This window comes from Peromyscus maniculatus, chromosome 17, assembly GCF_049852395.1.
Source record: "Peromyscus maniculatus bairdii isolate BWxNUB_F1_BW_parent chromosome 17, HU_Pman_BW_mat_3.1, whole genome shotgun sequence".
NCBI lineage: Eukaryota > Metazoa > Chordata > Mammalia > Rodentia > Cricetidae > Peromyscus > Peromyscus maniculatus.
The window spans coordinates 47,788,990-47,811,877 of record NC_134868.1 but is presented as its reverse complement, the minus strand read 5'-3'; the positions used below and the strand labels follow the sequence as shown (position 1 = coordinate 47,811,877).

At 40.1% G+C, this 22,888-nt stretch overlaps 1 protein-coding gene across 3 annotated transcripts in view; it reads right to left on the bottom strand.

Annotated features, from left to right (window-relative positions):
* Adam32 (ADAM metallopeptidase domain 32) overlaps positions 1 to 22,888 on the bottom strand; it is a 94,978-nt gene that overhangs the window by 53,935 nt on the left and 18,155 nt on the right. For all 3 annotated transcript variants that reach the window (XM_006982962.4, XM_076553805.1, XM_076553806.1), the window contains exons 4-9: positions 21,733 to 21,808; positions 20,737 to 20,813; positions 19,114 to 19,291; positions 8,777 to 8,845; positions 7,617 to 7,688; positions 6,848 to 7,014 (exon numbers count right to left, since the gene is read on the bottom strand). In XM_006982962.4, coding sequence (XP_006983024.1) covers positions 6,848 to 7,014; positions 7,617 to 7,688; positions 8,777 to 8,845; positions 19,114 to 19,291; positions 20,737 to 20,813; positions 21,733 to 21,808 — 639 coding nt within the window. The remainder of the gene's footprint in view (positions 1 to 6,847; positions 7,015 to 7,616; positions 7,689 to 8,776; positions 8,846 to 19,113; positions 19,292 to 20,736; positions 20,814 to 21,732; positions 21,809 to 22,888) is intronic.

Genomic DNA, 22,888 nt, shown 5'->3' with positions numbered 1-22,888 from the left:
TAAATTATGTTTCTGTATCTATATATGTGTACAATGATTTCGGGTACCTATGGAGGCCAGAAGAGGGCATCAGACCCCAAGAAACTGGAGTCACAGGCAGTTGTAAGCCACCCACCAAAAGTGCAGAAAACTAAAGTCTAAAGTCAGAACCTCTGCAAGAACAGTATGCACTCCCAATCCCGGGTCATCTAACCACTTTCCTACAAACTTTAATAGATGTGTTTATGTGCTGTTGTCTCTAAATGCTTTCTAATATGTTAGTATGTTCTTTGAGTCACAGGTCATTTACATGTTTTCATTCCAAAGAAGCAATTTAAAAAACAACTTCTTACTGCTTTCAAGCTAATTCTGTGGTTAAAGAATATATAGTAATAACTGGAGTCCTTTTTAGTTTGTGGATATTTGTTTTATATCCAAAATGTTCACTATGCACATGTATTTTTGCTCAAGTATGTGTAATGTTCTATAAATGTCAGTTAGCTCAAGTCAGTTGATAATCATGTTCTAGTTTATATGCTATATGTCTATTTAAGAAAGACCTGGAAATTTGCGACAGACCATCAATCAGTTTTCTCTTTTTTCTTGTGAGTTTTATCTATGTGCACTCAAATGCCCTGTAATTAGTGTCATAAATGCCCTGCACACTCGCCCCCTTACAACATTCACCTTTCATTATTGTTTGGCATGGGCCTTAGGCAAATTCTTTTCTCTGGGATCTTCACCTTGTAACACAGCAGACCCAGCTTCTTCTTATTATGATTTCTTAACATGATTTCCATCATTTTTGCTTTCTTTAAAACTTGGTTTTATACAAGTGGACTATCACAAGTTCCTACTTTTCCAATTTGATACCACATGGGGTGGCTTACATGAGATGCTCCCCATAAGTCTTAGCACTCAAACACTCCATCCTTAGTTGGTGGCTGTTTGAGGAGGATTCGGATTAGAAGGTGTGGACTTGCTGGAAGAAGCATGTCACTAGGGGGAAGGAGGGCTTTGAGGTTTCAAAAGACTCATGCCATTCCCAGAGTGCCCTCTGCCACCTGCTTGTGGTTTGAGATGTGAGCTCTCATCTGTTCCTGCCGCCATGCCTTCCCTTCGCCGTCATGGACTCTGACCCTCTAGAACTATAAGCCCAATTAAATGCTCACAAGCTGCCTTGGTCATAGTGTTTTATCACGGCAATAGAAAAGAGACTAATACACTGCAATGTCTATCTTCAAATTGCCCTGTTTTGTCCAGATAGAGTTAGTGGAACTATTGATAGTAGACTTAGATCTGCCATCTGATTCCATTTATTTCACACTTGGATTGAGTGTGCCTCTATGGCTCTATCTTCTTTTCCACAGTGGCCTTGAGTCTTGTACTATTCATCTTTAACATTAGTGTAGCCAGTGTCTTCTGCTTCTCAGGTGCAGTACCACAGAGAGAGAAGTCAAGCGCCCCGCCGGGTAGCAAATAGGTTCTTCCCTGATGTCAGCTGAGATCATTTAAGATAGGGACTTCCTGCTCTCTTAAGTGACGTTTCATTTTCCATCCACATCACAGGCAGAAAAGTGCAATGCAGTGCCATGAGTCAGCTCTGCCCAACAGTAAGAAGCAAGACCACTGTTCACAGGCCGGCACCTAGGGGTCAGTAACTAGCATCCTATTACTCCTCAGAAGGGTGGTGTCAAGAGAGTCTGAATCAGAGCAAACTCCTGCCCCTCCCTCCAAAGCAGTAATCAACAGTTTCCATGGAGACCAAGAAGGAAGCAGCAATAATACACCACTTGCCAACTAGAAAAACCCTGGATGCACAGCACTGCCTAATGAGGAGATGGCAGCCATGGGCACAGACTCAGAGAGAACAAGCAGGCAGCCTGCTGAGAACAGCCAGAAGGGCAGTCATCCACAACCCAGCTGAGAAAGACGGGAAGAAACAAGTTTTTCAAAGTGTATCATCATATATCAACAAGCATGGAGATCGTTCAAGGAACCATAGTCTCATCTAATGGACAGAACAGGGTATTTAAAACAGACTGTGTTAACTAACTGTATAGCCCCCAAATAATTTTAAATAGCAGTCTTGAGGAAATCTCATCAAATTAAAAAAAAAAACAAGTCAGTATTCTCATGGGGAATCTTAACAGAGACATTCCATTTTCTACAATCAAATGGAAATCCTTGAAACTACAAATTATAATAAATCAAAGCCCTGGGGAATATATTGATTGCAGAATAGATCAAACAGAAGAAAACAAACTCAAAGCCCAGATGTTTTAAACTACAAACAAAAAGCAATGAAGAGCACATCGGGAAATTTTCTTTACACAGGAGTCATCTCAACACCAGGTTATTTTAAAGTGTGTTGATGAGAACAAAAGAGAAAAGAATGAAGAAAACTTAGGGAAATTTGGGACAGCATTAAAAGGATAAATGTTGTGATTAATTGGACTCAAAGAGGCCTTGAGAATTCCAAGGGGGTAGAAAGCTTATTCAAAAGAGGTAACCATTTCTTTTTTAATCCCAAACTGAAACCACAAAAATCTAAGTACACTAGAAGCCATGGGTTATCAGCCAGATTTGCACAACTGGTTCTCTGCTAAGATACAGATCAGTAGCTCTTTAAAGTTAAAGACAGAGCCGGGTGATGGTGGCTCACACCTTTAATCCCAGTTCTTGGGAAGCAGAGCCAGGCAGATCTCTGTGAGTTCGAGGCCAGCCTGGTCTACAAAGTGAGACCCAGGACAGGCACCAAAACTACACAGAGAAACCCTGTCTGGAAAAACCAAGAAAGTTAAAGAGATGATTGTCAAAGCCGCAGGAGAAAAGAAACAACAGTTGAGGGCATCCCCTTTCTACTCACAGGTAACGTCTAAACAGAAACCTTACAGGCTAAAACCGGCCAACATCACCTAGCCATAGTGCTGGAGGAAAAACTGTGAATCAAAAAATACTATACCTGGCAAAATTATTCTTTAGAGATAAGAAATAAAGACATCCTCAGGTAAACAAAAGCTGGGCAAGTTTACTAACAACGAACACGCCCTGATAAGAAATGCTTAAGGGGATTTGTCAGTTAAATGAAGGGGATGCTGAGCAAGAAGGAAACATCAAAATGTACAGAATTCACAGGTAAGAGGAAGTGTCGAGTTCATGCAAAGTTCTGTAATATCACAAACATGGGACATAAGCCTGCCGTACATCACGTGGAGGCTAAAATTAAACAAAAATAAAGACTGTAATAATATATCCAGAGTTAGACAACATAGAAGAGTAAAGGGGGATTCAAAGTTAGAAACGGGGAAGAAACAGAGCAAGCGCCGGAGCTTCCTCTAATTTATTTTACTCTTCTGATACTAGACAGCCGTTATTTCAAAGCTGCTTGCTATAATCAAAAGATGAATTTTGAAAGCCTTACGGCAACCACAAAGCAAAAATGTGTAATAGACACACTGAAAAAGCAAGCAAGGAATCAAAGCCCGTGACTAGAGAAAACAATGACTTACCCTCGAAGTTAGGCTTTAGTCACTGGCAATTGCCGTACATGTAAGTGGCTCAGATTCTCAGAATTAAAAAATACGCAGTGATTGGATGAATTAAAATACAACACCCAACCCTGTGGAACTCACAGGAAACGCATTTCCTTTCTAGGAATTTATAGATGAAACTAAAGGAGTGCAGTGTATGTAAATGGATTAAAAAAAAAAAAACAGGGATAGCCACATACAAAATTTAGAAATCTCCACTCAACCACCTAACATCATACTTCAAAAAACTAGAAAAGCAACTCAAACAAAACCCAGACTTAATGGAAGGAAACAGAAAGTAAAAAAGAAAAAAAACAGTAGAACTAAATGAAATAAAGAAGCAAGAGCATGTACAAGAGCTAAATTCTAGAAACTGTCACTAAGAAACAGATAAATTATCATCAATTATTGTTTTTAAATTTTAACTAACCACTTATGATTGGGAAGAGAACCTGAAAAGTAGAAATAATCTGAGAAAAAATACTACCTAGAAGACCAAAAAAAATGTAAACATCAGTTGAAAAGTACACCACCATCATTATAGAAACAAAGACGAATCTTACAAAAACTTCCCATGCAGAAAACAAGAAGTCATAAACAACATTAACAAACCAAACCTGACCACACGAGACAGTATCAGCAGTCTAGATATCAAAAAAAAAAAAAAAAAAAAAAAAAAAAAACATAGACAGAACCCAAAGAAAAGTCATTTGGTAAAAGTTAACATGATTTTAAAACCTTACTTTAAAATGGGAGGCTAATTCCTGGATCTACGAATGGCTTTTGCACAAGCTTCATTACAAATAATTGTTCCCAATATTAGGAAATCAAGATTTGGCCTTTCAGGTAAAAAAAAAAAAAAGTCAAAAAATATTACCATCACTCCTGTGCACTACACTTGTAACTTTCAGATGATTTTACATGCAAAATCAGAACACACTGGGGCCAGGAGATGGCTCAGTGGATGAAGGAGCTGACTTCTCAGACAGCACCTGAGCTTTATCCCAGGAGTCCACACGATGGAAGGAAAAAGTGGACTTCTGGAAGTCAGCCTCTGACCTCCTCATGCACCCTGTGAAGTACACATACATGTACACACACACACACACAGAGAGAGACACATACACGTGTGCGCACACACACACACACACAAAGTCAATAAATAAGTGTGAAAAATTATTAAAACATCTTAACATCATTATTAATTTACTGAATATTAATAATGAGTTCATACCACACAGAAAACAAACTCTAAGGTAAGCTATGCATTTCAGTTAATAGTGTATCAATATTGCTCCGTTAGTTGTAAAAGTAGCACCCAGTGCAAAAAATTAACAATACTAATGGAGCAGAAAAGGTATGATGAGGGAGTGCCTGAAAATCATCCTCTATACCTGTATCTATAAGAAGAAAACTTGTTTAAAAAAAAAAGTCTGGGCCGGGCGGTGGTGGCGCACGCCTTTAATCCCAGCACTTGGGAGGCAGAGCCAGGTGGATCTCTGTGAGTTCGAGGCCAGCCTGGGCTACCAAGTGAGTTCCAGGAAAGGCGCAAAGCTACACAGAGAAACCCTGTCTCGAAAAAACAAAAAAAAACAAAAAACAAAAAACAAACAAACAAAAGAAAAAGTCTGTGGATATAAAAAAAATGAATTTAAGCCGGGCGGTGGTGGCGCACGCCTTTAATCCCAGCACTCGGGAGGCAGAGCCAGGCGGATCGATGTGAGTTCGAGGCCAGCCTGGGCTACCAAGTGAGCTCCAGGAAAGGCGCAAAACTACACAGAGAAACCCTGTCTCAAAAAAACCAAAAAAAAAAAAAAAAAAAAAAAATGAATTTAAGTAATTGTATTTCTAATTTCAAAAAAGCCTTTCACAAAGCCAGTAACAACAACAACAACAAAAAAAATACTTTGGTACTTGTAGTGGTTTGAATAAGAATGGCCCCTAATAGGCTCCTGTATTTGAATGTTTAGTCACCAGGGAGCTGAACTATTTGAAAAGATTCTAAGGACTGGGAGCTGAGGCCTTGTTGGAATTGATATGGCCTTATTGGAGGAAGTGTGTCACTAGGGGTAGGTTTGGGGTTTCAGAAGCCCATGCCAAGCCCATTCTCTCTCTCTCTCTCTCTCTCTCTCTCTCTCTCTCTCTCTCCCCCCTGCCCCCACCCCCCCCCACCCCCCGCTGCCTTCAGATCAGGACACACTTCTCAGCTATTTCTCCAGCACCATGTATGTCTGCATGCTGCCACATTCCCCATTATGATTGATGATAATGAACTAAACCTCTGAAACTGTAAACAAGCCCCCAATTAAATTCTTTCTTTCATAAGAGTTGCCCTGGTTATGATGTCTCTTCATAGCAACAGAAGATGAGTAAGACAGTACTTACAGAAATTAGCTACATTTCCGTATATCTCTAAAAAAATATAGCAGAGCATTAAAAATATTAACATTGGCAAAAATAAATAAATAAATAAAAGACCTAGACATATAAATACCAGATATCTGGAAGAGTTCCAGCAAACAACTGTAAAAGTTTTCCAGGAGACTAGAAGAATAATTTGAAAACTGGAGGAATGTATCCATACTCACTTACTAGAATGTTCCATATAATAAAGATAAGCACAACATCAAAAACATCAGCCCTTCCCAAATGGACCAATCAAATTGCTTGAAGCCCTGTAAAAACTCTAAAAGGGTGTTTACAGGGCAAATGTGTGACAGAGTGCTTGTCTATCCATGTGCCAGAAAATCAAAGTGTATCCCTCCTGATACTATATCAAAATTAGTTATGTTGCATAATATTTAGAGATAAATAACATGCATATAAAGACACCTGTTGTATATTGCTAGCAATTCTATTACAAATGTGATGACAAATGCATAACTACCGTTTATCATCTTTAAGCTAACATTTTAAAATAATGCCGAAAATCCACTCATATAAGTACTTATAAACAACTTCACACCCAGCGTCTGCCAACTGTATCATCAACAAATAAACTTCACTAGATGAATCCTGGATCTTTCTTGGTGTTTAAGAGTCAGCTTTGCCATGACAGCGTGCAGGCTCTTGTTCAAGACAGGCTTCAAAGCTACACAGATAAACCCTGTCTCAGAAGAGAAAAAGTCATAAAGTGGATGAAGCTCTATAAACTTCACCTTATTGTTTTACAAAATATTAATAAGCTTAGAAACAAATGTTATTCATCCTTTTTCATCACCTGACAATCAGAGAGCATAAGCCTTGGATGAAGTGCCTGAGTAATCAGATGTGAATAACAGCTTCCTGAATTAAGCTACATCCCAAGTTTTTTATAGAGCGTCAAACATGCTTACACAAATAAATATGCAATATCATGAGGTCTTAGGGTAAGATACGATTTCTTCCATTCTAAAAATCGATGCAATAATTCATCTGCTTCACCAACTGTAGAAATCCTATTTCTGTCTGACCACAGCTCCAATGAGGACAACACAACAGTAACCTTGAATTGGGAAAACACCTAAAAACAGAAGAAATGAATAGACACAAATTAATCTGTCTTATTTTATAAATGCCCTACCCTAGAAAATATTTTGAATTTTTCACAAATCCACATTCTTTTTATATGAATGACTTAATTATTCAGAAATGCCACATCAAGTTAGTGCTGTTCTGTATGTTCTGTATGGCAAATGTGTTGCTCTGATTGGTTAGTAAATAAAACACTGATTGGCCAGTAGTCGGGCAGTAGTCAGTATAGGCAGGACAAGGAAGAGAAGAAATCTGGGAAGTGGAAGGCTGAGTTGGAGTCACTGCCAGCCGCCAGGACAAGCCGCATGTGAAGATGCCGGTAAGCCACGAGCCACATGGCAAGATATAGATTTATAGAAATGGGTTAATTTAAGATATAAGAACAGTTAGCAAGAAGCCTGCCACGGCCATACAGTTTGTAAGCAATATAAGTCTCAGTGTGTTTACTTGGTTGGGTCTGAGCAGCTGTGGGACTGGCAGGTGAGAGAGATTTGTCCTGACTGTGGGCCAGGCAGGAAAACTATAGCTACAAGTTAGTGAAAATGATAATTTCAAAATGAAAAATTTTGGTATAAAAAGGAAAATACTTACTGAATTTATAAGACTGATGATATCAATGATTTTATTTGTTACAATCATGCTGTCATAGCCCAGGTAATCATACTAAAAGACAGAAATAATTTTATAGTTAAAATCCTATTTTTATATGATGTTTTTGATATTTACAGCTACTATTAGAAGTTTGAGGCTGATAAAGAATTCAGTGTTTCAAATAAGATACACAATTCCCAATATACACATATGTACATATCATACACATATACATACATACACAAGCAGGTGTATATGTAAGCACTGAAATATGGATTGACCCTGGGTGACATCTGGTCGGCCCATTCATTTTAAACACCTCCTCTGGCCATTCCCAGAAGTGTAATAAATCAAGTATTGGCCTATTCTTGCTCAAATCTTTTTTATTTCTGACCTCAACTCTGGATTTTTGGCAATCTCTACAATGTAAAGAATGGGACTGCTAACATATTATTTCTGTTCTCTATCATAGTCCATAAGGGTGATAATCAAATCTGGACCATCAGACTAAAACCTGGAAAGCTGCATATATCCCTAAAAGCCATATGACTTGTTTTTAGAAGCCAAGGGTCTTGAGATACCTTCCTTTCAGAAAACAATGGCGTGGGACAGGCACAGCACCAAATGCCTACATCTTACAGCATGTGCAGATATGCTAGCCACCACGGCCAGCAAAAACTTACAGGATATAACACTCTCTGGCTTCATAACCATCCTCTTGCTCTACAGACTTACCAGAACTGTCTCCTATTGGGTGATCTCAACTATTTGTTTTTCAGTTAGCAAATTGTTACCCTGTGCTGTCTACAATGGAAAGTGAGAAGATTACCTCTGGCCAGGGGTAATCACACATTTACACAAAGTATTTAAGGACTGACACCAAAGTGCGTCAACATTTTGCAACCCTTTTTTTAATGGTTTTTTAGGTTTATTTATTTTATTATTTTATGTGTATAAGTACACTACATGCATGCCTTGTGCCCTCAGGTCAGAATAGGGCATTGGATCCCCTGGGGTTAGAGTTATAGATAGTTGTGAGTCATCGTGTGGGTGCTGGGATTCAAACCTGGGGCCTCTGGAAGAGGAACAAGTGCTCTTAGTTGCTGATTCAACTCTCCAGTCCCACACCAAATACATAAGAGAAAAATCAAAGCACATACCAAGGCTTTGTCCACCACAATCGTCATCTCTAAATAGAGAGGAAACAATTGTTTTAAAGGTGATTCTGACTGGAAAGGAAGAAAAACACACAAAAGTTTACATTTTCATGATGCATTATTTCCTTGGAGCTCTTTATTAAAGTGATTAGGGCAGCACTTATAGCAAGTACTAGCTAGGGAAGCTGACATGGAGTGCCTGAGTATTATAGCAAAGAACCTGGTCCTAAGAACATTGGTTATGAAGTCAGCCAACTGATCCATAGCTTTCAACTTGTCAACTCTTCATACACTAAAATTGAAATGAAACACCATGCTCTTTACACCATCTATTTGACCTGAATGTCAGAAGTGGATTAACCTTTTGCTTTAGAGGTTGCACAGATGTGTAAGGTATTCTGGTGGATGCTCTGCCTCCGCCCCAGCACCCTGGCATCCATATACCCAAAGAGTCTAGAACGTTTTGGCGGAAGCCCTACCTCTCTGCCAAGACCCTGCCCCTCAGAAGGTCTTGCCAAACACAGCTGCTCCCCCAGAGACGCCCAAGACCACTTCCACAGGGTAAACTGCCCCCCAGAAAACAGACACGTGGCTTTCTAGTCTCTCATCCCTGTCTCCTCTCTGGGGGGGCCAGAGAATCACCCAGGAACGCTTTACCCATTCAACCGGGGCTTTTTCTAATTCGGTCTGATTTGGATTGCTAAACCAGTAGAGAAGCTTAGCAGGATGCAGAAACTTTTCAGAAGACTAAGAAATGAGGGCTGTGTTTCATTTCTTCCTGGAGCCACACGCTTTGCGATATGCCTGCAATGCAAGTCTTGTCTCCTGGTTCCTCATCAAAGCTGCTAGTCCACGGCTGCAGGGAAAACGCTACAGGACCAGTTCAGCTCCAGCCTCCTCTGACTGCCACGTGTGTTCTTAGAGCACCCACCTGTGTGGTGGTAATCTAATTGTACTGAATTATTATTTTGATTGTATGTTAATAAATAAAGTTGTCTGGGAGTCAGAGCTATTAGAGCCATAGCAAGAGTGGGGCGGTGGTGGCACACGCCTTTAATCCCATAAGATCTCTGTGTGTTCAGGGATACAGCCAGCATTGGAGACATATGCCTTTAAGACCTAGGGGGCTGTACATTCAGACAGTGACGAGGCAGTCATGTGTTTGGGTTTACAACCAATGAGAAGGCAGAACAACATACTTTAAAAAAACGAACCGACAGGAAGTAGGTCTCTTTTCGCGAAGCTGGGACAGCAGGAGGAAGGGTGAGATTTTAGCTCTGAGCTCTGACTTCTCGGCTTTCTCTTTTACATTGTTTCTGTGTTTCTTATTTAATAAGACGGTTGGTTACATCTACAAATGGCGCCCAACGTGTTGGCAAGAGTTTCTACCTAAAACCTGAGAAAAGATTCTAAAATGGAGCTAAAAACAGCTTCCTAATTGTCTCTCTCAAAGGAGCGGCAGCCTGCCGGTTTGAGCTACTGGCAGGTTCCTAGCGTGCGAGCTTGATCTGCAGTATGGCGGGAACGAGGCCTCTACAAGTGGCACATTAAGCTGCATGGTGGATTTAACCTTTGCTAGTACAAAACAAAAAGAGGTTTCTGGGCTACACACCGCTTAGATAAAAGCATAGACCCAGGATGGCTCCCAGAGCTGGCGGAAAAGGTACCATCGCCATGTTGGGAAGCTGAAGTGGGCGGAGCCAGCAGCCGCAGTGCCGTTTCAGGCTTAAAAGGCTGCAGTTTAAGCAATAGGCTCAAGGTAATATAAAAAATAAGCCATGTAAAGATGGCTACCACACAGAGAATCTGGATTATGTTGTCTTTGATATTTGTAACTAAAGAAAAACATTTGATTACAAAAGCTGTTGAGTTATGCCAAAATGTATATTTTAAAGGTACCTTGACTTCAAAATTTGGATTTAAGGATATGTTGCTTTGGAAAAGAGGTTCTGCTTTTGTTTCCACAGAAAGCCAGAGGCTATGGATTTGTTCCAGATTAAGATACATCAGGTTTGACCAGCCAAGACCACCTGAAAGATCTCTGATGACACCATGACCCAGATGATTCAACATCCAGAATCGTTTCAAGGCAACTGGTTCAGATGATACAGCCTCACGGACTACTCCATGATCCTAAAATTTTCTTTGTGTCCCCATAAGATACAGCGCCCCCCTCCAGCAGGAAGTAGTAAGAGAAGCTACGCCCAAATTCCCAAATATACCAAGCTGACTTTGGAGATGTGTAAAAGTTAAAACCTTCCTTTTAAAAAAAAGAAAGGGGAAGTGCTGTGGGATGGTCTGTATGTCAAATTGCTCTGATTGGTCAATAAATAAAACACTGTTTGGCCAGTGGCCAGGCAGGAAGTAGGTGGGACAAGGAGAGAGGAGAATTAGGGGAAGCAGAAGGCTGAGGCAGAGAGACACCGCCAGCCGCCGCCATGACCAGCAGCATGTGAAGACGCCGGTAAGCCACCAGCCACGTGGCAAGGTATAGATTTATGGAAATGGTTAATTTAAGATAAAAGAACAGTTAGCAAGAAGCCTGCCACGGCCATACAGTTTGTAAGCAATATAAGTCTCTGTGTTTACTTGGTTGGGTCTGAGCGGCTGTGGGACTGGCGGGTGACAAGGATTTGTCCTGACTGTGGGCAAAGCAGGAAAACTCTAGCTACACACCTGTGCACATCCCACCAGCCCCCCATACAGCAAGAAATGTGGGGACACACTCTTACAGAAGGGAAGGGAAGGAGGCGTTGCTTTAGAGAAAAACAAAAAAACAAAAACAGCTACGAACTTTCAGTGAAACCCCGTCATGGAACCCAGCTAACTGGCATCCAGGAGAATGGTGGTCTATGTTCTCTGTGTGGCGTATTGGTACCAGAGATGGCAATGCTAAATTGTTCTCAAAGAATGGTAGCTGTGTGTTTGAGATGTCCATCGCCTTCCTAAAGGGTTTGCACACAGAGTTGAGTAGACTTGTGGGAGGTATTGGTTAAAAAAAAAAAAAGCCATTTCAAAGTAAATACATTACCTGCTGTCTAGAACAGGGGATAAAAGGAAGGTTGTGGAACGATATGGTAAAGAGGCCGAGAAGGAGGGCATAGGGTGGGTATGGAAAGAAAAACTTGAAAAAAATCTCAGGCATATACACTGGAAAATACAGAAGGTCACACACATGTCCTAGACTAGATACAAACTGTGAAAGACCTCAAAAAGATACTAAGCTTTCTTCCCTGGCAAACTTTGAGGCACCGTGCAAACAAGAGTGAAATCCAAGAAACAGTTACAAATAACCTGAATAAGCATTATGGATATATCTACATATAGTCCTGTGGTGATAGATTGGGTACCCTAATAAACTTGTCTGAGGATCAGAGGACAGAGCCAGCCACTAGATTAGACATAGAGGTCAGGCAGTGGGGATACACACCGTTAATCCCAGCACTTGAGGTCTCATGCCCTTGTTTGGGAAGCACACCCACCTTTAATCCCAGGAAGTAATATGGCAGGGAAGAGAAAGGTGTATAAGGCATGGGGAAACAGGAAGTCACTCTCTTTAGGCTGAGGATTTTGTAGCGGTAATAACTAGTGGCTGGCTGCTCTGCTTCTCTGATCTTGCAGCTTTCACTCTGGGTTTTTTGTTGTTGTTGTTGTTGTTGTTGTTGTTGTTGTTGTTATAAGACCATCTAAGTTTCCAGCAACACAGTCCCATCTCAAGAAATCACAAGAGCTCCTGGCCTCTTTTCCTCCCTTTTGGACTGACCATATCACAACCTCTGTACCCAGGGGCTCACCAGCAATCCCACCTGGCCCCTAGATTGATGTAGGCTACTTGCATCCCTTGTTTCCAGCCTCCCACAATTAGGGTCACTCCAAAGCCCTGTGGCTGCTTGCCAGGGAGAATCACACCCTTCCAGCCCCATCCCACCCCTACCAACTCCCCCGCAGACATTCCCTAGTGTTCTACTAGATGTTACTTCATCTGGCCTTGAGACCCGGACCAACCCATTCTGCCAGGGAAACTTATCCCAAGCTCCTAGACCAAGCCACTATAGGAACCAGAAGGTAGCCAACAAGTAGAAAACCTGGGAGGGGGGCTTTATCCCTAAATACCAGACAAACAGGAAAAGACCATCCCCAAACCTGCTATAAGTTTGCCTTCTCCTAAGCACTGTAAATACCTCTTCTAAAAAAATAAAGGTGAGTTGAACCAAAATAATAATCTTTTAATATACATGGATGAAATGTGGAAGAATTGGGACATTATGAAAACACTTAACCTTTGAACAAAAAACTGAGCCAACAAACTAACTGCAGACGCCCAAATACTGCCAATGGCCATGTCAGAGGAGCAGCAAATGGCAGTTGACTTCAGGGTGTCAGCCCACCAGGAGGAAAGTCTCTGATGGGTGAATCTTGGACTGGTAAGGCCCTGGGACCACAGACCCAGAAATGTCTTTTGCTTCTGCTGTGCCTTCCCATGCTTGCTGCTGCCATCTTTCTCTGGTATTTGGCATGGTGTGAATGGGTGTGGGGAGATCCCCACTGCCTGTAATGTAGCGTGTTTATCTCATGGAAACATCCTGTCCTGCTGGGATTTTTACCTATGGGTGATTATGAAGATGATTTCTTCTTAAGCTGCATTGACTAATTAATAATAATAACATTAATTTAAATAGAGTTTGGATAATTAAAAACATAAACAAGTAAGTGTCACACCGCTAGAACACATGAGTTTCTATTGAGGAGCTAGCTGTATGGAGTGTGGCTTAGGTTAATGATTAAGAAAAAAAATTGAGTCCTAGTAACCCAGCTAGCTTAAATTCTTTTAACCTTAATGTTCACAGGTTTTGGAGTGCATAATAGCTGAAACAAAGTTTTAAAAATAATGAGCCAGCAACAGGTTATAACGAATAAAGGAACAGCAGAGGAGGAAGATGCTTTAAGGAAGAGAGGAAATGGGGTAATGGTCTACATTTAAGAAGAGAGTATAAAGGGGGGCTAATGGTTGAAATGGGGGAGGGAGGGAGGACCAATTGAGAAGGAAGTAGAATAACAGAGGTATCAAAGTGTCATGGTGAAACTCATTGCTTTATCCTACCCAAAATGTATTCCACTACCCAGGCCAACTTGACCCATACAGCCTGTGCTCTGCCTGCCCCAGCCTGCTGTGTCCACACCAGACACAGAGCCATGGAAGAAGTCCACAAGCCCAGGTCTCATCACAAAATACAACTCTGAAAGATCAAGAAAGTATGTTTCTCCCCAACCACTAGTCCTGTAGAAATGTTCTCCAATGAGAATTGCCTAGATGAACCTCAAGACCTAAAATTTAAAAAGAACAATCATAAACTCCGATCACATGATTCAAGGGCCTTATAAGGTTTCTTCTCTGTGTCTTAAAGAGGACAAACACCAAGTGGTGCCCAAGAAAACACAAATCCAAGGCAGATGGAAATAACAAAAGTGATCCTGGATTTGAACTGAACTCAAAAAAGGGAAAGAAACATTGAAGAGAACTCAAGCTGAAATGAAGATGGAGTTGAAAAACTCAGTAAACCAATCAGAAAACTCAGTGAAAAGTTCTATAGGTAGAATAGATCAAGTAGAGGACAGAATAAAAGGACTTAGAGACAACGTAGAGGAATTAGACCACACAAGCAAAAAGTAGGAAGTTGGGTGTTTTTAAGCACAGAAAAGGACAATTTGATACCATCAAAAGACTAATCCTTTTAATTCTAGGAATAGATGAGGAAGAAGAATCCTAAGTGAACAGCACAGACCAGATCTTTTGACAAGGTCATAGAAGAAAACTTCTCCCAAGCAAAGGAAAGACACACCCATACAAATACAAGAAGCATAAAGAACACCTTATACACACAATAGGAAAGAAACTCAGCATGGCATATCATAGGTAAAACAATATGAACAAAGAAAGTATTGGAAGCTGCAAGAAAAAAGACAAGCTATTAAATAAAAGAAAACCCATCAGAATAGCTTATTTATACATGAAACTGAAAGAGGATCCTGTATGAATGTTCTCCGTGCTTTAAAAGACCATGGATGCCATTTTAGACTACTCTTCATAGCAAAACTATCTGCATCATTGAAGGACAAATCTTCCCATGATACAGAAAGATCAAAAGACTCATGCTCACCAAACCACCTATAAGCATACCCTGAAGTATGCTTTCAACTAAAGAGAGGAACAGCCATAGCAGAAGACTGTAGAAAAAAAATGAAGCTATAATGACTAAAACACAAAATATGACTAAAAACACATAAACAACAAAATGGGTACAACCAATACACACTTTACAGTAATAACATTAAATATTAATGGCCTCAACTCCCCAATCAAAAGACACAGGCTGGCTCAATGGATTAAGAAACAAAATCCATCTATCTGTTGTCTACAAAAACACTCCTCTTGAGCCAGGCATAGTGGCAGAGGTCTTTAATCTCATCAGTAAACAACCAGAGATAGGCAGATCTCTGTGATTTTGAAGCCACCCTGGTCTACATAGTGAGTTCCAGGACAGTCAGGGCTATATATAGGCCATGTCTAAAAATGTCAACAACAAAAATAAATAAGGGCTGGAGAGATGGCTCAGTCATTAAAGGCTAGGCTCACAACCAAAAATATAAGAATATGGTTCCCAGCACTCTCGGTTGTCTCTCCAGCCACCAAAGAAAAACAATAGATAGATAGATGATAGATAGATAGATAAATAGATAGATAGATAGATGATAGATAGATAGATAGATAGATAGATAGATAGATAGATAGATAGATAGATAGATAGATAGATAGATGATAGATAGAGAAAACCTGTGTTACCTTTAAAGATAGGTACCACTTTAAAATGGAAAGATAGAAAAAAATACTCCAAGCACATAATACCAGGTAGCAAGCAGATATCACTATCCTAGTATCTGACAACAAAATAGACTTGAAACTGTGTGGGGCGTTTACCCACCACCCCCACAGCTTCCCAGAGTTTTCTTGAGTGCGATCAGCAGGAAATATTAGATAGAAGGATTTATAGCGGAGAATCTTGCAGAGATAAACAGATAGAAAATAAAGGATAGCCTCGAGAGGGCCTGGAACCTATTCCAACGGGCCCCGACTGTCTCTGGTCCAGGGTTTTTATAGAGACGCCAAGGGGGTGGAGCAAAAGACCTCCTCCCCCAGCACAGTCAAGTACAGGCCATCTCAGACACCTGCACTCAGGCCCGTGGTCCTGATCATCCTCTATTCAGACCTGCTGGGTAAAGCCACGAGGAACCCCAGAACGGGCTCCCACAAAACTGAAGGACATCCATTCCAACGTTATACTCCTAACCATGTATGTATTCAACTCCAGTGCACACTTTTCCATAAAAAGTATAAGATTGGAATTAAAGATATAGATTAATTCAAGCAGTTAATAGTAGGTGATTTTACTATGTGTGCCAATGCTTCCAATATACAGATCTTCCAGACGAAAACAGAGAAACATCAGAATTAACAGACATCTAAAGAACATTCCACCCAAACACAAAAGAATATACATTCTACTCAGCAACACATGGAAGCTTTTAAACCATATACTAAGACACAAAACCAATCAGAAGAAATTTAGAAAAACTGATACAATTCTGTGCATCCCATCTGACCATAATACAGCAAAAATTTAAGTTGATGAATAAATGATGAAAATGTGTTATACATACTGTGGAATGCTGGTCAGTTATAAAGAAAACTGAAATTTGCAGGTAAATGGGTGAAACTAGGAAAGAGCATAATGAGTGAGGTAACTCAGACGTGGTTCCTAACTCCAAATCTTTAGAAGTGTGTAGAGAACCTAGAGAAACTACAGAAACCAGGAAAACTAAAAAGAGACCACAACAGGTAGGGGGAATGTAAGTGAGGGGATAGCAAGGTACAGGTGATATGAAGCGGCGAGAAGGGAAAGAGAGGCTCTTTAATTGAGGAGAAGAGAGGAAGGAGGAAAAAAAATAACACAAAGGGTGTTTGACAAGCCATAAGGAATCATACTATTTTATACCTACCTAAAATTACATATAGTATGTATAAGTGTAAGTATATATATACACAGACAGAGCACTTAAATAAAGTTACATCTCTTGGGCCAACAGTCTCCCATCAAGAGCCATAGACTAACAAAAATTCCAGCACCAAGCACAAGGGGAATTCAAGAGGTTCCCAAAACAGTATAGGCTGTTGCCATTGTCCACGGTAGTCTCCTAGAAGTTGAAGGTAAGTCACTGTTGCTAAAGACTCCACACACTTAGGACACAGGACTTGGATGATTGGAGCTAGAGCTGACCCAAAAGCCTCTTTCCTAAGGACTAGCTTAGTACCAGAAGGTGACGTGCTAGCTGCCAAGAGAGGAAAACAATCAATGTCCTATCCAGTTATGGTGCCTATGAACCACAACAGTGACCATCCTGGCAAGATATCTGTAAAGACACAGTAGTGGCACTCATGTCTTGACAACAACCAACAGTTATCTAATTGGTCTTAAGGCCTGCACAACAGGAGGGAGACATCAATTCTTTTCCACCTTATTATTGAAATGTCCCTAACAGAACTGTTGGACATACCCAGATTGTTCGGGGCACACCCTGGGCAAGGACATGGTTGTTCTTCCTAAGTGTAGCTCTGAGAAGCGCAACTGTGACCCCGGTCATGCTGACATAAATAACTGTGTTTGTACCAGAGCACAAGGTGGTGCAGGATGTTCCTGTGTGTCCTCTCCGTCATGTATTAGCTAAATAAACTAACTTTTTATTATTTTTATTATTGTTTATTTCTTTATTAAATAAATAAACAAACTTTGGAGGGAGGGTCTCTTGCCAAACCTGGAGCTCTCTGATTTGGCTAAGTTAGCTGGCCAGCGTACTCAGGGATCCACCTGTCTCCGCAGTGTTGGGGTTTCACACACACACTGCCATACCCTGCCTTTTCATGGGTGCCGGGGATCTGAACTCAGGCCTCATGCTTGTAGAGAAGGCACTTTCACCACGGAGACGCCTCCCTTATGTTCTCTGCTTTGGATACCCACATTGTAGCATCTTTGTCCTTGGAAGCCCTGATGTGTCAGGATGGCCACATGACAGATAGCAGGAAACGGAAGAGATGAAACGCGAAGGAGTCGCTTCCTTTCAGCATTCGGTCCAGGGTGACATGTTACGCCTGCTCATGTTAGGAGCCATATTTTTCCCACTATGATCCTATCTAGAAACTGAGGAGGCTAAGAAATACACTTCTGTTTCTTTTTAATAGCCAGCTAAAGTCTGGGGTTAAACTCACACAGACAGAAAGGACACCCAGGAACATCCTGCACCGCCTTGTGCTCATCTATAAACACAGTTATTTATGTCAGCATGGCCTAGGTCACAATTCCACTTCTCCTTCAGAGCTACATTTATGAAGAATCACCACGTCCTTGTCCAGGGTGTGCCCTGAACAATCTGTGTATGTCCAACATTTCTATCAGGGACATTTCAACTGTATACAAATTTAAGTGTGCTAATGTTGGTGCAAAACCACTCTTACCTCTAAAGGAATAAGAGGTGGTTTATTATAGAGTTATTTTGAGTGACTCTGGCCCAGGAACACAGATTTAGGTTACCCCAAATTCTGTGTTCCCTCATGGAATAAGTTTTGTGAAGTTTATAGTTACTCAGAACAAAGAAAATCACAAATCAAGGCAACTTTAAAATATATTGGCGAGTCCTTAAAAAAGGTGGGTACAGCAAGATGTGAGTCACGAGAAGCTTTCCCATAAGCCCAACATGCTATCTGATGGCATTCTTAGCCTTTGGATTGATGGAAGCTAGTGGTCTGCTAAGTTAATAGATTCCAAAAGCTTTCTATCTCCTAAGTCATAAGATGTTAATTCTGGCACTAGGGAAAAGGAATGGTTGTTCCCAGGGCTAGACCCAGCCTAAGATAACATAACTGGCCTTTGGACCCAAAACAGTCCAATCTCTCTACAGTGTTGAAATTCTTCTAACAAGTCCCTCGTTCTCTGCAGACATTGCTTCTTTTCAGGTGTTTTTGTTCACACTAATAAGAACATGACAAAACAAAACATACAAAAACCAAAACTAAGCAAAAAAACACCAAATCTAAAATAAAGTAAGCCATACAAAGTAGGTGATAGAACGTGGAAAAGATCACACCTGGCTTCAGGGCAATTGCAGGACAGTGAGAGACAGGGCTAACCATAAGGAGTGGCCCTCCTGCAACCAAACAACAGTCTCACACACTATTTTAGTGAATTAGAACTGATGAGTGCTTTGAAAATGGTAAAGCACACAAAACTCACCTTTTCATTGATAAGAATGTCGTAGTTCTGCGGTATCTGTATGTTTCTGCTATTTGTGTTAAAAACTGATAGGTCATCATTCCCTTCATTTTCTAATTTATAAATAATATGCTGTAATCTAACTGTAGATTCCAGGGGCTCGATTCCATAAGACACATTTTCAAACTGCAGGATTCCTCTGCAACATTAAGGATGAAATTGTTACGTACTTTTAATAAAATCTGTATTGTAAAAATCTATTAGCATCCAATGAAACAATAAAAAAATATAGAATGTTTTCAGTCCAGTATTTTGTTCCAAAAATTGTTTCAGAGATGGCTTTGAAAAGAAAAGTAATTTCTCTAATACAAAACTCCATGTATTTTCTTTCTTTCCTTTTTTTTTTGTTTTTTTTGTTTGTTTGTTTTTTGTTTTTTGTTACAAGACTAACAGAAAACAGTTTTAAAATTTCTAGGAACACAGTATGACAGTAATCAAAATACTTTCCTGGGCTTCCGTCAGTAGCTCCTTAACAGTTTAGTAAACAGAAACATTAGTAAATGTCTCTCTAGCCTGCAGAACTTGGAAAACCTGATTACCAGGCTTTTATAATGAAAATGTACATCAGCAATTTTACTAATGAAAATAAAATCTAGCAGTGTTTATAAAATTGTACGCATTTTGGTTGGGTCTATAGTTTGAATAAAACATCAGGAGCCTGATTCTGAAGAGGTAATCAGTTTGCAGAACTTGGCTTCCCTGAAGTGAGGTAGGCCAGTGTGCCACTCCTGAGTGAGAAACTGGTTTCAGGTTTAAATTTCAAGGTTCCATGCAGGAAGCTCAGAAAGCATTTGGGAAAACAAAGATGTCCACTGAAAACAGAGGTAGAAAATTCTGACAAGATGAAAATCTATCTAAAGCAGAAAAGAAGAAACCAAATACATTTTCAAGAGTTAGAGAAAGAACTGTTATTATTTATTTTTTTTTTAAAAAAAAGAGTATTGAATTAATAATTACAAAGATATGACTTGCCTCCTCACCGTAAAGATCATTTTCATGAGAAAAAACAAAATTCATTTATGTTTATTTGTTTTACTTTCATCTCCAAACACTAAAATATATGATAGGTATTGTAAAATTTCTATTTGCTGGAAAAAAATAATAACCCATCCTCAACCTTGCTCCTCCAACTTAGAACATTCACTTGTCATTTCTGTTGTTAAGAAAAGTAAGAGGGCCGGTGGTCATGGCACAGGCCTTTAATCCCAGCACTCAGGAGGCAGAACCAGGCGAATCTCTGTGAGTTCGAGGCCAGCCTGGGCTACCAAGTGAGTTCCAGGACAGGCTCCAAAGCTACATAGAGAAGCCCTGTCTTGAAAAAAACAAAACAAAACAAACAAAAAAAAACCAAACAAAAAAAAGGTAAGAGGAGAGCAATGTTATTGGGAAGTCTAAACCCTCCAGAAGTTAGAATTATCTCTGGTCTGCAAAGGAAGGGAGAGAAATCCAGACCACTGGGACCACCTCTGGAGAAGGACATCACCAACAAGCATGTGAGAAATCTGCCCCAGCTGCATATGAGCAGAAGCAACATGCATTCACTGCAGCCAAATATCACAGCCAGAGCAGTAGAAAGTTAATAACCTCAGTCCAGAGCACGTGCTGATTGTGGCAATGGAGTTCGGATAGTCTTCAATGTATCCTTGATAGTAGCATTGAGACTAGGGATGAAGAAAAGGAGACTGGTTACTAAAGACCTGACAAAAACTTTCAAATAATTTCCTGCTTTGAAAAACAGACAGAAGAGGGTAGATAGTGTTCATAAATACACGATTACAATGGGATGCTCAAAGTGAGATACTCAAAAAGTCTCCGTAATTTTGTTTCCAATGTAGAGATTTAAGACATCAATTAAAAGCCCTGAGAATCTTTAAAATTGTAATGTGGTGCCTAAAAAGGGGGCACTGGGGTCTAAGATTCTAGAAGCTTGAAGCGCCAGGGTGCCAGGAAAGGAGAGCTCTGGAGCCATGCTAACACAGAGCGTGTCATCTGCAAGGACAGAGGCAGGGCCAAAGAAGGGGGTGGGTGGTGGGGACAAAAAGATGCAGGGTGCTCCTTCCACATCCATTCACAGACAACACACCCCCAGAAACAGAGAGCCCAAAGGGAAGCGACAGAAAAAAAAAAGAAAAGAAAAAGAAAAAAAAGAAAAACAACAGAAAACACACAACCATGTTAAAATACGTTAAAGCATGGTTCTGCTCCATAATCGATCAAGCATTCAAACCCCTCAGGTCTAAACAAGGTTAGGGGAGGCGCACCGTAGAACACGCGTGGAACACAGAAGGGTTGGGGTATGTATGCAGCGGGGGCAGTGGACACAAAAGGTCTTGGGCTGTGCTTCTGCGCACGCATGTTCTTAATCTGCTTGTTTTATTTCCATTTATATTCCCTTTCTCAGGAACTATCGGTGAAGCAGCGGGCTGTAGACAGTACCCACGAAAGGCCCTCAGTCAACTAATTTAACCCCGCCGAGACATCGGGAAGCAGTTGGGTCCTGAGAGTCTGGTGTGCTGGGAAAGCATTCACCCAATTCTTTTTAAAGTTTTCTGAAAATTCATACAATAACTTAAATCTTACCGGGATGTCTAGAGACTGAGTAGTCACAAATCCTTTTTTGTACGAATAAACCATAAAACGGTCTGCTAAAAAATAACTGCATACAGAAAAGAGAATTCTGGGTTACTCTTTCAGAAACAACACAGCAGCTGTCGGTAGACTCTGCCCCACCCCACGCTTCTGTAAATAAAGCTTTATTGGAACATAGCCACGCCCATTAACCTGAACAAGCGAGGGGGACATTCCAGCTACAACAGCCGAGGTAGGGTGTTTGGGCAGAGACAAGAGGGCCTTAGAAATTAACAGGCTTATTCTCCGGAGCTTTAGAGGAAAGGGCAGCTTTCAGCACAGCGGTAGTGTTTCCTTTGCTACGTAATACACATTTACTCCAAATAATGGCTCCAACTTAATGGGTTCTTTTTATTTCTCAGAAAGATTTACTTTCTTATGAGTGTGTGTGCCTGCACGGATTTATGCACCACAGGGTGTGTGGTGCACATAGAAGCCAGAGAGTAACCTGTCTCCTAGAGCTGGAGTTACAGGTGCTCATGAGCCATTTGAATTCTGGGAAGCAAGCCTACGTCCTTTGCAAGGGCAATAAGCACTCTTAACCACTGAGCCTTCTGTCCAGACCACTAGGCTCCTTTCAATAAAGGGAAGGGGCTGCAAGAGGGGTAGAGCCATTTTTTTTATTTACAGAGATATCAACTGGATGGAGGGTTTTGAGAATTTTCTGCTCCCTTATTCTAATATATACAGTATGATATATTATATATCAATATTATGTTATATATCAAAATTGCATATTGATTATGTATCAATTATATATAACACTGCATGTTAATGTATGTAATATTAATTGTACATAATAATATATTAGTTACATATTGATATAGCATATTAATATATAATTATATTTTAATATTTTATTTATTATATGCAATACATTGTATTTTATAATTTTATATACTATATTTATAATTATATATAGTTATATATAATTATATAAGACATATAATTATACATTTTAATAATATGACATATTATTTTATTATATTATATATTATGACATGTGATTATACTTTATATAATAATTAAGATATAATAAAATATAATATGTTATATATTATATGATACATAGTATATATGTAATATATATTTTATCTATATATGTCTG